This window comes from Apostichopus japonicus, chromosome 18, assembly GCF_037975245.1.
Source record: "Apostichopus japonicus isolate 1M-3 chromosome 18, ASM3797524v1, whole genome shotgun sequence".
Taxonomy (NCBI): domain Eukaryota; kingdom Metazoa; phylum Echinodermata; class Holothuroidea; order Aspidochirotida; family Stichopodidae; genus Apostichopus; species Apostichopus japonicus.
In genome coordinates, this window is record NC_092578.1 from 8,095,484 (window position 1) to 8,109,337 (window position 13,854).

At 36.3% G+C, this 13,854-nt stretch overlaps 1 protein-coding gene across 2 annotated transcripts; it reads right to left on the minus strand.

Moving 5' to 3' along the window:
* Positions 1-6,059: 6,059 nt before the first annotated feature.
* LOC139958732 (uncharacterized) lies at positions 6,060-13,421 on the minus strand. 2 transcript variants are annotated; one of them, XM_071956032.1, is made up of 7 exons: positions 13,031-13,421; positions 12,387-12,476; positions 11,348-11,513; positions 10,981-11,171; positions 9,677-9,835; positions 8,747-8,864; positions 6,060-8,114 (listed from the first exon to the last, which is right to left on the minus strand). In XM_071956032.1, the coding sequence occupies exons 3-5, from the start codon at positions 11,421-11,423 to the stop codon at positions 9,692-9,694; spliced, it is 411 nt and encodes a 136-aa protein (XP_071812133.1). In that variant the 5' UTR covers positions 11,424-11,513; positions 12,387-12,476; positions 13,031-13,421; the 3' UTR covers positions 6,060-8,114; positions 8,747-8,864; positions 9,677-9,691. The 2 variants fall into 2 exon arrangements, with proteins under 2 accessions (XP_071812133.1, XP_071812131.1); XM_071956030.1 differs by having other exon boundaries at positions 12,387-13,421.
* Positions 13,422-13,854: the final 433 nt, after the last annotated feature.

A 13,854-nucleotide genomic window follows, 5' to 3' on the forward strand; every position in this document is an offset into this window, starting at 1 on the left:
GTACCTGACCCCAGTGAAATGGGGGAGAAAAATCTGGCTACAAAGGCTGGCTACGCGACTGATCTGAAGCATTTAAGTACTCTCTCGACAGTGTTTACTGCTTATAACACTTCCACACACCTTCACTGCCATGTCATTCCACAGTCTGTATTTTGAACTATGGACGTACAGAGTTGGAACATTCCCACCCGTTCACCGTGACTCCTACCACAATTTCATTCTAAACATGTGCAATTGTGTTGCTCAGCTGAAACCTGATTCTGTCACTTTTTGCCACCGTGATTGATTGACTGCCATTTTGTCATTTTTCATTCGATTTAAATGAACTTTCGTGATTGGCTTGTGTGGGTTACGTTTTAAGTTTAGATAATAATCGTAACCTCCATAGTCTGCAGTCGGATGAGTATGCGCGGTGGCGTGTATGTATGTGTGTATGTATGTATATATATATATATATATATATATATATATATATATATATATATATATATATATATATATATATATTGTAACGCTTTCCGCTTCGGTGTGTATGGTGAAGTACCCAGTTGGCAATTGAGGAAGGGGGTTGTAGAAAGAGACTCGAGGACACCGTTGAAAAGAAGTACACTAACAGTGCATTAAGAGTTTAAAAAGTATAATTAGGTAAACAATGTACCTGCCGTACATCTTTCGTAAAGCATGATAAACAGATAATATATACAGAAAGTAGAACAATAAAACCTAAACACAATAACCAGGGCGTCATACATGAACTAGCCCTAATATGTAAGCTGCCTAAACGCAGCTAACTTTAGGCGCTGCGTCAAAGACAACGCAGCGCAGGCACCACGCAGCTAATCTATAGGTACTGCGTCAAGGGCGACGCAGCGTAAGGAAAACGCAGCGCAGCTAACGATGAAGTTCGTCAGCCCGCGAACCCTACGCTGCGACGACCTTGCGCAGGCACAAGCAGTTACGCAGCGCAGCTGCAGAATGCATGCAGGCACAAGCAGTTACGCAGCGCAGCTGCAGAGTGCATTACTCGATTCTCTGCACAAGCCAAAAATAATCTAAGTCCCTAAAACAACATACAAATTCGGCATAGATTCTGCCTAGTAAATTACACTAAATATATCGCAACTTAATGCCTAAAAACGCTCCTTGCACGACATTATAAATACCCCCGTAACTGTATAGAACCCTATACACGATTTAATTAACCAATTATGAAAAAGCCAGTGAGATTGACAAGCGCCATAGCCCAATGACAGCCGGTCAACGGTCTCTACGAATATGAACTAACCCCGCCCCACTGTCTATGCACCTCTAATAATTACCCGTATACTAAGAACAATGGAGGCCTTGTCCACCGGACTGTTTACATAAAGCCCCGGTGTGACAGTACAGAGTGTCCCCCTGTACAAAGTGTCTCCGCGGACACTTTGTACCAGCATATTTAGTCCGGTCGGACATTATCTGCTGAAAATTGTGTCCCACCCTCACAGCAAATATAGTCCCACCGGACGAAATGTCCTGGGACAGAATGTCCGCAAATACTTCATAGCATCTTTTGTCCCGCATAAAATTTAAGCATTTCGACATTCAAATGGCAATTGAGTTCATTATATCAATAATTAGAGCAGATGCATACATCAGAGTTAAATGTTACAGGAAATAAATGAGACGTTGTGCGTTGCTGCAAAACAAAAAATAGAAGGGAAAAAAAAGAAGAAGAAAAAGAAACAAGTCTTCCATCTGTAGATGTTAATCATGTTTTTGTTGTGATTGCTGCTATTTCATCCTCCGTATATGTTGCATGTTGTATTCGGCAACTACATTGCGTTCATAGTCATCTTAACAGAGGGAGGGATAGTATAAACCTAACTCCCCCCCCCCTCCCAACGGAGGGCGGGTACGGGATAGGGAATGCAACAGCTACAACAAAAAATGATAATTGCAGAGGTAAAATATTACGAACTTTAGGAGTCCAAACTTCATTGTTGCCGTATTTCCCTAACACACAGTGGGTAAGTTTTGGCAAGTATGGTAACTGTACTTCATGGGTCTACGAGAGTTGCCATGGCAATATGAAATTTCATCCGTGCGTAAAGCTCATTATAGGACGGGAACCGAGGGTGTTTTCAAGTTACGGATAAGGGGGGGGGGGGGAGTTGGGATGGTAAGTTATCGAATTTGTGTCCTGGGGAGGGGTCTTCTTAAGTCTGTGACCTATCTGTGATGAGTTCCAAAATATTTTTGTTTGCTAATAACAACCATGAAGTAGCTGGACTAGATACTTCTCTGACCTTGAACATGTCAACACTGCCCCAACCCTCTCCGTATGGGCTTGACACCTATTTATTGACTTTCATTACTACTTTATTGTTTACTTTTTTACCCTTCCTTATTTTTGTCACTCAATCGTCAAGGTTTTCTCCCTCTCAACAAGGTGGAGGGCCATTCCCCCACCCCCTGCCCCGTTGTGATGGCCATGCGTGAAGCAAATTTTCATTTGTATAGACAAATGGCATTCCAGGCAATTCCAGTGATAAAGGTTCGTTGTTTCTTATTATGAATGTTTCTTATTGGACAAAAGTGGTTCAAATTAGAAAAGATATATTAGAACGATACCCTCTTCAAAAGAGCTGCAAACATACAGGAAACAAAACAAAGCCAAACAAGGGAAAGAATAAAGCAAATAGGACAGAGCAGGATGCAATATGCTAGATTTTTTTGTCTCATCATGTTTCTCACACTTTAAATATGTCATTCTTGTAGAGAAAAGTTTGTTAAAAGAAAGTTAATATAGTAAAAATCAAAACATGAAATTGGATGATAGTCATGCACAAACACAATATTCTGAATCTATATCAGACTGGGCAAAGAGTGAAAAATGATTATACATGGGATCTGGGAGGTAGGAGCCTGGGGGGGGGGGGCACTGTCTGTACATACTATTTTTAAATGGCATCCCATATCTTTTTATAGCACGTTTAACAATTAACAATCTCAATAAATAGTATTGATAACATACTAACACATCATACATCATATTTAAGTGATATGGCCGGTGTGTATCGGTTTATAGCATATCGAGTGGTGGTTGTGGAATGAGAAAATGTCCCTCTGATGTTGTGTGCCCACCCTCACTTCCTACCCCCTGCATGGGGAAATTTAACTGGAATGATGACTCTCCCTTTGTAGCTCTGATGCAACTAAAGATAATCCATGCTTTCTAGAGCATCCTTCAAGCAGGGAGGTATTGCTTGATTAGAATGATATACTACTGTCACTCTTCTTCAAACAATATGTACTTGAAACTCTCATAATCCACATGAAGAGCATCCTCTTTAGAGTTTGGTAAAGACCTCAATAAAACCATGCAGAAGTTTCCCTATTAGAATTCCCCCCCTTTAACTGCTTTCCACAAACAGTAGGATTACCTATATAATGCTTTAATGTGCAACTTGATACCGTCAAAAATTTAATCTTGATTGTTAATTACAAATAAAATAGCTGAATCTCATATATCCAATGGGTTTTTCGTTAAGACTTACACAGAAATCCATAACAGCAAAAGTTACAACAGGAAGAAGAATATGGTCGGTTATATGTTTTACTATGAGAACTTATCTTGAACACAACTTCCAGAACCAAGAAACACGCCTTCTTATTTGTTATTTAATGAAGTAATGAGGTGATAAAGAATTTCAAGCGTCACATCCCTTCGACTACGACTGGCAGTGAAAAGTCAATGGCCTGTCTTTGCTTAAACGTATAGCAGCAGACGCAATTTTCTCTCATGATATGTTAGAGTGAAAGACAAGATTATTGTCGGTAACAAGTTAACTGCTAAGAAAATCGTCTAGACATGTCTTCTGTTAACCTCATACATACTCCCTCCATTGGTGGTCTGGGATGAGATATCAGTACAACCAAATCTGTGCAAAATAAAAGTTGTGAGCAATATTATGAGTAGTGAATACCACACTGTAAGTCATATATAAAATAAATTATCATCTTGAAAAGTTATGTGTAAGCTCCACTACAAAGATAATTAACATTCACCATATTGGTTAAGTGTAGACTATATAGTGTACAACTGAACTATGCTTAGACATTGAGTTAATTTGATGATCTTTTATTGTGACACCTACATGTTTATGGGATTACTGGCTCCATTTTATTAATTGGAGATTGCATGTCATAATTTTGGCTCTATATTGTACAGTTCACTACCAAACCTGAAAAGTTTTAACCACATGAGCCAATACAACTTTGGGGCATATTAATTAAATTTAATATCAGAAATTTATCAAATTAGAGTAAGCTAGGATACAACAGAAATTTGATGCCTTTTGGTGCTCTATTGATGTATGTGTGCATGGTATGACTGTTTAATGCCGATCAAACATTAATTGTCCTGAATCAGGATCCATGGGGGGTTCAAAACACCCTCTGTATGACCCAAATGCAAAAACAAATAATGCTAGCTTACCATTATTATAGTAAAATGTACTATTATACATCATTTTGCATCAAGAGACCTAAACATTGCCTTATTTTGCCAAAGAAAAAGGGGTCCCTCTCCCAGGTTTCAGGAAATATCCCCCACCACACACAAACACATTTAGCAATTTTCCACAACGGACCTAACAGAGAAATGGTACCAAAACTCAGTTGATACATTATCTCTCTTATCTTGTCGAAATTCCTGTCAAAACAGACAAGTGGTAATAAGTTCACACTTTCTAAACAGAAAAGTTCCCTGTGGTTACAATATCAAACTGTCCAACACCTTTTTGAAAAACAACACACAATAGGTGGTGTCTAGCTGTGGAATGTGGTCTTAATTATTTACTCATCATTTGTTTGAACAAATAAACTGTGTCTGCTGCAGTGAAACATGTCCAGCCAAAATCACTTTTTGGGGATGTAAATCAAATGACGACAATTGTCAGGCTATATGCTACTTAAGAACCAGAGGTGGAAACTTTGCAAGTAAATATAGGAACAAAAACTATGTACATATAAACTTGTTAATGGGGACTTAACCTGCAAAGATTTACAGTACACTTTCTCTGTTCTCACCTACCTTCGTGATCTTTCTGTATGCTTAATACCTATTTGGAAATAATTTATACTCAAACACAGCATTCTGCCATGCACTACAAGTTATTTGCATGGTACAAATAACAGATATGATGCCATTCATAATGGAACTAACTACAGAAAATTATTCACTTTTTAAGACATGCTTACCTCATCATCACATCAGTAATGCAATAAGAAGTTGATGCTGCAGTCTTTTCAGGCACTGCCTTATAGTCTCAGGCCACTTTGAATAGAAGTCAGACAGTGTTATGATGTACAGTCGCTTGGCAGCTGTCACTGGTAGAGGACCAATAAGATCTACACCAACCTGTTAAGAAAGAAGACAGCATTTAGGTGCTAATTTCAAAAACAATTACAAGTTGCATGCTTTGCCTTGACTGTTGTTCTATTCCATTGCTTCATTCTGTACAGAGATCTAGATAAAAACAGTGGGATATCTGATCGAAACAGGGTGTTGGTGGATTTAGGCCAATTATTTTTACCTTGCAAACATGAAAATGTAACTTACACCATACTGTACCATATATTTACAATCTCTTCAACCACTAAACCAGAAAAATGATACGCCACTTTTTGCAACTTGCAATTATATTCCTATATTGATGGTTGCTCTGCAGTTAGGCCAGAGTGTGGCTTAAAGGTATGCTGTATAGGCCTTAAATATGCCAAATTTTCACTATGGACAAAATTCTTTAAGTATGTTTATTTCCCTGGAGGAAATTTACCTCACTGGGACATTCAATATCTCGTGTCATCATTTAGAATGTCTGAGCACAATTTAAAGGGTTATTACCCCTTGGAAAGTACTTTTTGAAAACTTTTAGCAATTAAAGTGGCCAAAATTTAGGGCCAATACAGACTACCTTTAAACTTGTAAATGTTGAATTTGTCCAGAAAGAGTGACATTAACTATACTAAACCTTCACTGCATACTGTGGACATCTTGTGCAATTAAAACAGATTGAGAATTTACACTCTAAAAACAGTTGGTTAAAAAATTAACCAATACCTTAACCAACACTGGGCACGTATGTCAAATTCGACTTATTGGTGATATTTTAACCAACACCTGTTGGTTAACGGCTTTAACCAGCCGTTGGGTAACATTTTTAACCAATAAAATAACTATAAGTTTGTACCCAACAGTTGTTGGTTAAATTAATTGTGTAAATTATGCCCATCATTGGTGAACTTACAAATGTAGGGATCATTAAATTGGGGAAAAATCATTGTATTGGGCAATTACTATATTTAAATTGGGCAGTGGCTTTTACCATTACTAAAGGGTTGGGCAGTTAAATGAGCCTTTATTGCCCAATATATGTTGGCGAATGCAATATATTGGACAGTGATGGATAAGATCCTCAGTGAATTTTACTTAATGTAGTTGCAAGACTCCTCACAAGTTTTGGTCATGCAGACCTAGTTTGCAACAATCAGCTGAATATGGCAATGCAAAGAGTAAACAATTCCTTGAAAAATATTGAGAAATTAACAAACAGTTACATTACAGAAGCCAGATGGATGACATTTTGAGAACTTGTTTTTATTGAAAACAATAACCAGCTGAACCATGCATGTGAATAAAATACAAACAAAACAAAACAACACACAAATATGCTTGGATGTAACAACTTCTTAGCTGTGCTCTATCAGACCTTTAAGGTGACACAAAATCCTCTACTCTTCAAGAAGAACCGTATTCATAGAAAACTTGTAACACTAAATATCTCACATATGTAACTATAGATCAATTGATGTATACACAATCTATGAAACTAAACATCAATCATGATCTGATTAATCAAGGTTTACCTATACATACAGTTAATTAAGAATTACATTGAGTATCACATACATATGTGGTGTACATGATTACATTTAGAGACATATTTATGATATATGCAGTACATTGCAGCCAGTGCATTGTTCGTTTCCAGTGTTTGGATGTATAGTATATATCTTCACCACACATATATCTTATATATCTTCACCACAGGTATCTATGGTATATCTTCAGGTATATCTTCACCACAGGTATATATCTTCACCATAGGTATATATCTTCACCACATATATACATGTGTAGGTGAAATTTAGCTACATTAAACCTTACTCACTCATGAAAGATCAGTTGATCAGATCGGGATTCCAATAAAAATTAGTAATGAAAGTTTTGATTTGTACCAGCATGGTATGTAAAAATATGTCATATCATGAGTTTTAATTAAATGTCCCTTCAAGATGATGCTATCTGCATCTGATGCTGGTGTGTGAATTTTTAAATAGTAATATTATACAAACTTCTTGCTTACAATTATTATATGAGCTTCTTGCTTACAATTTCCTTTTAAGGCAGTTCTTACTTTTCAGGGCCAAGAATGCTATAATACAACTTGGCATATGTGCTTCTTTGATTTCATTAATCACATTTTGAATGAACTGCCAAACAAGACTGCATGAAGGTCGATAAGCCATGTCCAAAATGCACATTTGCCATGAAACAGAAATAGACAGCTTTTATAGAAGAGATTGTGAGAAACTGACCTCTGTTCTAAAATAGCAAATATCTGGGTTGGTACCAAGAGGGCTCCTTGCATACAAAAGTAGCTGCAGTATTTTTGTGGCATCAATATCCTTTGAACTTTGTAGAATATCAGCCATGAATATCTTGCTTACAATTCTTTCCTTTTAAGCCACTAATTACTTTTAAAGGCCAAGAATGATCTAAGATCTCTTATGCAACTTGGCACATGTGCTTCTTTGATTTCATAAATCACATTTTGAATGAACTGCCACACAAGACAGCATGAAGGTTGGTAAGCCATGTCCAAAATGTACATTGCTTTGAAACAGAAATCGATAGCTTTCAGTAGTGATTCTTGATGGACTGGCCTCCGTCCTAGAATAACAAATGTTTGGGTTGGTGCCAAGAGAGTTCCTTTGCATACAACAAATGGCTGCGGCTTTTTTGTGGCATCAATAGACTTTGAAATTTGTAGAATATCAGCCACTTCCTGTGAGGAAAATTGAAAAAAATGAAAATTATCACAAGCTGCTCTTTGTCAATCAATATGAAGTTGTGACAGCAAAAAGCCCTCCATTCTAGCAGATTTGTATTTAGAAAAAACTTTATATGAAATTATACTTGGCACAGCCAAACTTCATAACCACCCATATCTATGCTTACAATGACATGCTAGTTTAAAAATAAGTTGCCTACTATGAACGTTTGATACATTTGAAATTTACTGTTTAGTTATCATGTTTAGAAGATACTTTTACTATCATTAACTTTTTATCACCAACTCATAATTTATTCCTTAAAATCAGCTACACGTGTGACCCATATCCTACTACTGTCATTTACCAAATGGAGCAAAATTTGACAAGCATATTGTTGTTGTGAAATCAATATTTAAAGTAATATCACGTAGGCCCTGCCCACTCATGAATATTAATTATCCATTTTGAACCAAACGGAATATGGTTCATGTGCTTGGGAGCATCTATGTACATTGACACATATCCAGCATAATTGTTGAGATTCCACTTTTACAAGCAATCCATCACAAACTACAAAACATATGTCATAAGCATGTTGTCAATGAACTTCAGCAAGTGGACAAATGAATGCTTAAACACCTACTGGTTGAATGTCCACGAAGGAGGTGATTGCCTCTTTTACTGAACACAATCCTTTTTTCCCTTTCCTTTCCCTCTCAAGATGACTGGAAGAAGAAAAAATGCCAATGTTTCCTTCTTATCTGTGAAAGTGACAAAACATAACTAAAGATAATCTTCCCTCCAAGGTTCACAAAGTCCTTGTGCATAAAACTATAACACAATTAATGACCACTTAACATATAAATTGTCATTATCACGTACAGTACCCGCACAAATTATTTGTATTTTCCCTTGCCTTTATTTGTCTCTAACACTAGAAGTCCTTCAAGTCATTTTTATCAGAAAATAGCATATCATGAGAATGCAATGAGAAAATGGCATATCATGAGAATGTAATGAGATAAGTTAGCATCTGTTTGGTATTTTGTGTATGTTTATTTTCAATAATACAAGTCTCCTTTAAAAGCCCACATTCATAATGTTGTGCTGCTATCACAACCTGTTTGCAAAGTTATCTACTCTTTATATTTTATTATATATTCAGATCTCAAAACACTGATGAACCTTTGACATATTTTGTGTTCTATTGTTCTATAGTAGTCACTAGCTTTTGGCTAATATGAAATCCCAAAGATGGGTCAGATGGAGTCTAAGCAAGGGAATATATCTGCACCAACCCAACTTGGTTTCTGTCTGAACCAGATCCCATTGATGCTTTTTGTTCAATTTCAGTTTATTATTTTTATAAAAAAAGAAAAGGAAGTGTTGTTGTCTTTACAAAAAGTAAACTAAGGCTATTTTGAGAACAAGATCAGATATATTACAGATAATTGGTCAAACCTGATCTTTCAGAAGTTCCTAGTGTGATGGTGGTAAAAGGTTGCAAGGAATGATCAACAAACAAAAATTAAATTAGCTCAACTATGTGCACTGAAATAAGAAGCACTCTTACCAATAGACAAACTCTCTAGGTCAACGTACTCCAATCCAAGAGGCCTTGCCAATTTTCAACCTGTTTGCCATATTCTATAATCCCATTGTAATACAAGTCCCATTTCTCATACAGGTGATCCTCATGCTCAGGCCAAAGCACTGAAAAATCTTGTTCTATCTGAAAGAGCAAAGGGAAATAGAATACTTTAATGTGTGTAAGCGTATTCTTTTTTTTTTGATCCTCAGCTAGGATCCATTAAAAAATTCCCTCTCACTGAATTTGTTAAAGTCTGGTTCCATGCATCTATACAAACACTAAGTATTGTTGAAGCTGGATGTGGTAAATCCAACTGCTTGATACCTTTGGCTAGTTTAATAACATTTAGAAAACATCTGGGAAAGAAAAGTAAGTATTTAACATTTATTGACACATGCTTTGAAAATATCTCAGAATACAGCTCAAAAATATATTTTTTTCAAAATGTTTTTTTAATGTGGTGGGGGTAAAATTTGAATTGCAAAAATTCAATATTTAACATTTGTGATATCATTACTGAACATAAGCATATTCAAGGGAATAATTTATCTTGTCTCCCTGTAACAAGATGATAGACAAGTTGTTAGATTTGTACACAATTGCAAGAAATGCAGAGCAAACATTGCACATAAAACCATAGCACTGAATGGCAAAGACACCATATTAAAACAAAAAAACATTGTACAAATTGTAAACCATATTATACCGCTTGAATCTGTACCTTTTTTTACACTCAACATCAGCAACCTTTCTTAAAATCCTATCTATATCCTTGAATAAAGCAAGATTTTCATCCAAAAATAAAATTTATTCCCAATCTGGTCTTTATAAAGCATACTGATCTGCCAGATGCCTAAGGTTAAATTAAAAGTCAGTCACATTTCTTCACTGTGTGGCTGATAACTGTCATAAACTTCCAGACATAAATTAAAGGAGATTTAAAATATAATGCCATCATTTAAAAAAAAGCAGTGAAACTAGTTCTTTCCAATCAAACTAGATATGTAGACAAAGTACTGTTTTTAAGTTGGCCAAATAGGCTTCAAAGTGAAATATAGTATTAACTCATCAGTGAGGTTAGTGACTTAATTAATTTCAGTGTTTCTGCTAAATCAAAACCTTGCTAGTAATTTTTCCACTTCCTTTTTCAAGAGTTAAAGGATATGGTCTTGAATAGTATCTTCGTAATATGTGTATTCAGAGCTCACTTCTTTAGTATTTTTGATGCAAAATCACCTACGTATTTCTCTTTAATTAAGCAGCAAAAAATCAAATTTGATAGTTACCATTCCACGGTCTAACAACCTTTGATACTCTTTCAGAATATCTGAAATGTTAGTTGAGTGGTCTTTGATATGCTGTTGTCTGTAAACTGCAGTTTGCCTCATGAAGTCCAATACTTTCTCTCTTGGTTCCATGTTACATTTCAGCCACTCAGTCAACATCACCAATTCCTCTTTGTTCTCCAGATCAGCTTCTGGCAAGGACAATAAAAACATATATTTCCTACTAAACAGAGATGCCTTAACATCAAATTTTGAAGTTACCAATGGTTGTGGTAGGTATAACGTGTCCTAAGCCAGTTTTTGATCATTGTCATGGCATGAGAGATAAGTCAAATCCTGAGAATAGTTGGTAAAACCTATTACACACCTCTCAATTTTGGTGGAGTGGACACTTTAGTCAAAGGAGTAGGTGGACTTGATGCACCGGGGGAATCTTTCACCATGGCAATCTTCTTTTTACGTACGTAGCGTAGGTGCTCTTCTAGATACCCTGTTGCCGGTCGTCCTGCAGCACCTTTGCAATACCATGGTTCCTGCACATGAAATCAGCATACTCTTTTATCAAACTGAAGTATGGTAGCAAAATTCAAGTCAACTCAGAAAAAGACTTATTGATCTACATGTAAAGCTGTTGTACACCAACATTTAAAACTTCCTAGCTGGTTGAAACATAGGCTTTTAGCCAGCAAACCACAAACATGTCTTGTACATGTCCACAACTGCACGGTAACAATATGGACGCTATGACTAAGGACACTGTGGCACTCCATACTGTCCTCACATAATATTGTATGCTTACTGATGAAACAGTATTGTCCCAGGGGACACTATGACAATTGATTTTAAGTGATAAGCCTAAAAGTAATTGGTTTGACCCTAATTGCACATATAATCAATAAGTTGCATAATTCTGATATTTTATGGAATAATGAGGGTACCTACTGAACAACAAACTTCATTAATACCTTGGTTAGATTGAGAGATGAAGCCCACTGAAAACCAGTGCCTATGTTACAGTTTTTGGATTTCCCAATGTGACAATTGAACAACCATTTTGATATTTTTAACATATTAAAAGGCCTTGTCACCCTAGTGCTGACTTCAATTAGAAATTATTTAGTTAAATGATGCCTATATAATCCTGGTAGTATTGAAAATAGATTTCAGTATCACAGTCCTCTATGAGATGAACAAATTACTTGGTAGAACCCACAGAAGATTATATTACTTGACTACAGATGACAAAAAGTAGTGATATTGTGGGCAGTGTGTTGTGGTCCACATTTTACAGACATTTTGAAAGGGCAGGAAAAGGAAACTAGTCACCTCAACACAACAACGAAAGTGGTCTATACTATGGCTAATGACAACTAAGCCGAGGGATATTAGAACATAAACATGCTTACATAACCCAAGGGAGATTCTGGATCCTTCAGAAAGGGAAACAAATCAACAACTGCTGAGCTGCTAACGCTGCCTTAATAAAGGAGCTTGGCCTGTAGATTAAAAGGAAATAGGTAAAATGTTGATAACAATACAGCAAATTGTATCCTAGGCCTATCTATTAACAATTGAAACAATCCATTCAGAAACATAACCATACTGAATAATTTTTATTATAAATTCTATTAAAAATATCTCTTGGTCTCCAGGTCACTTGAAAATAGGGTGTATACACTAGGCTAGGCTATAGACAGTAGGTCGAAGTTTTTGTATTTGGACTTTAATAGGATACAACATTTTCATTAATAATTAGGCCTAGGCCTATGTCGTTGACACGAACAACACTATATGGTGAAAAACACGAAAAAGATTCATAACATTTAACATCGATTAAAGCACTGTGTTAAACTCAGTGGCAGTTTAGTAGTATACTGTTACTAATATTACTAGTGTTAGTATTAGGCATACTAGTATAGTACTAGTATTAACGTTAGCCTAGTATAACTATAAGCCTAACGTTGGCCTATGAGCCTAATGTTATACTGTCACTGGGGGTCTCAGTGCCCACATAAGTTCATACTTTTTACCGATGTTAAGCTACACTTACCGATAAAAGTTTCATGTAGAGACTCGACCTCGTATTTTTTCAAGAAAATCAAGACAGCACTGTCTTCAATATCTGCCATGGCGTTAGCTGTAATCTTGATTACTAAAACACCCTGTCAGGGATCGTACTATGCATGACGTGTTATGTAGTGTGTGTTATAGATGCTGCACTGATGTACGTACAGTGTACATATATGTGTACGCGCGAATTTTTTACTCAGAGAGCGGTAAAGTTATAAACAAGTTGGTTAAACGTCGGGCTGTGAAATGTACATACTTATTGGAATGGCCCAAAATCTGCCGGTTAACCAACTTAAGGGTACAAACTAACCAATTAAGTGAACGGGGGTCCTATACCATTCTTTTTTTAACCAACGTTTTAAGAGTGTACCTGTTTCCATAATCCAGTTACAGGAATGCTATGGAGACTTGTTCGTAGGTCTACAGGACAATGACGCTTTGACATCCTGTTGAACATAACTTGTTACATCAACTGTAATATTGTGACGAGCCCGCTTCCTCCGATAGTAAAACTATATCGGGACTCGCGATAGAAAGGTACTGAGATATCTTGATGCCGTATTTATGCTTCTTCAGGAGATGTCTCGAACGGGCGAAAACAATGAGTTCACAGAAAAACAATTTGACAAGATCGGATTTGATTAGTGATTCGGTATAATTTCTTCTCTGTCGATTCTCTTTACAAATAAAACTAAAATACAATGATTTGACTTGACTTGACTCCGTCAATTAAACAATTAAAAGGAGTGATGAAATAGTAACGAAGCAATGACGAAGCAACGAACTGATCACGGAGCGCTGACG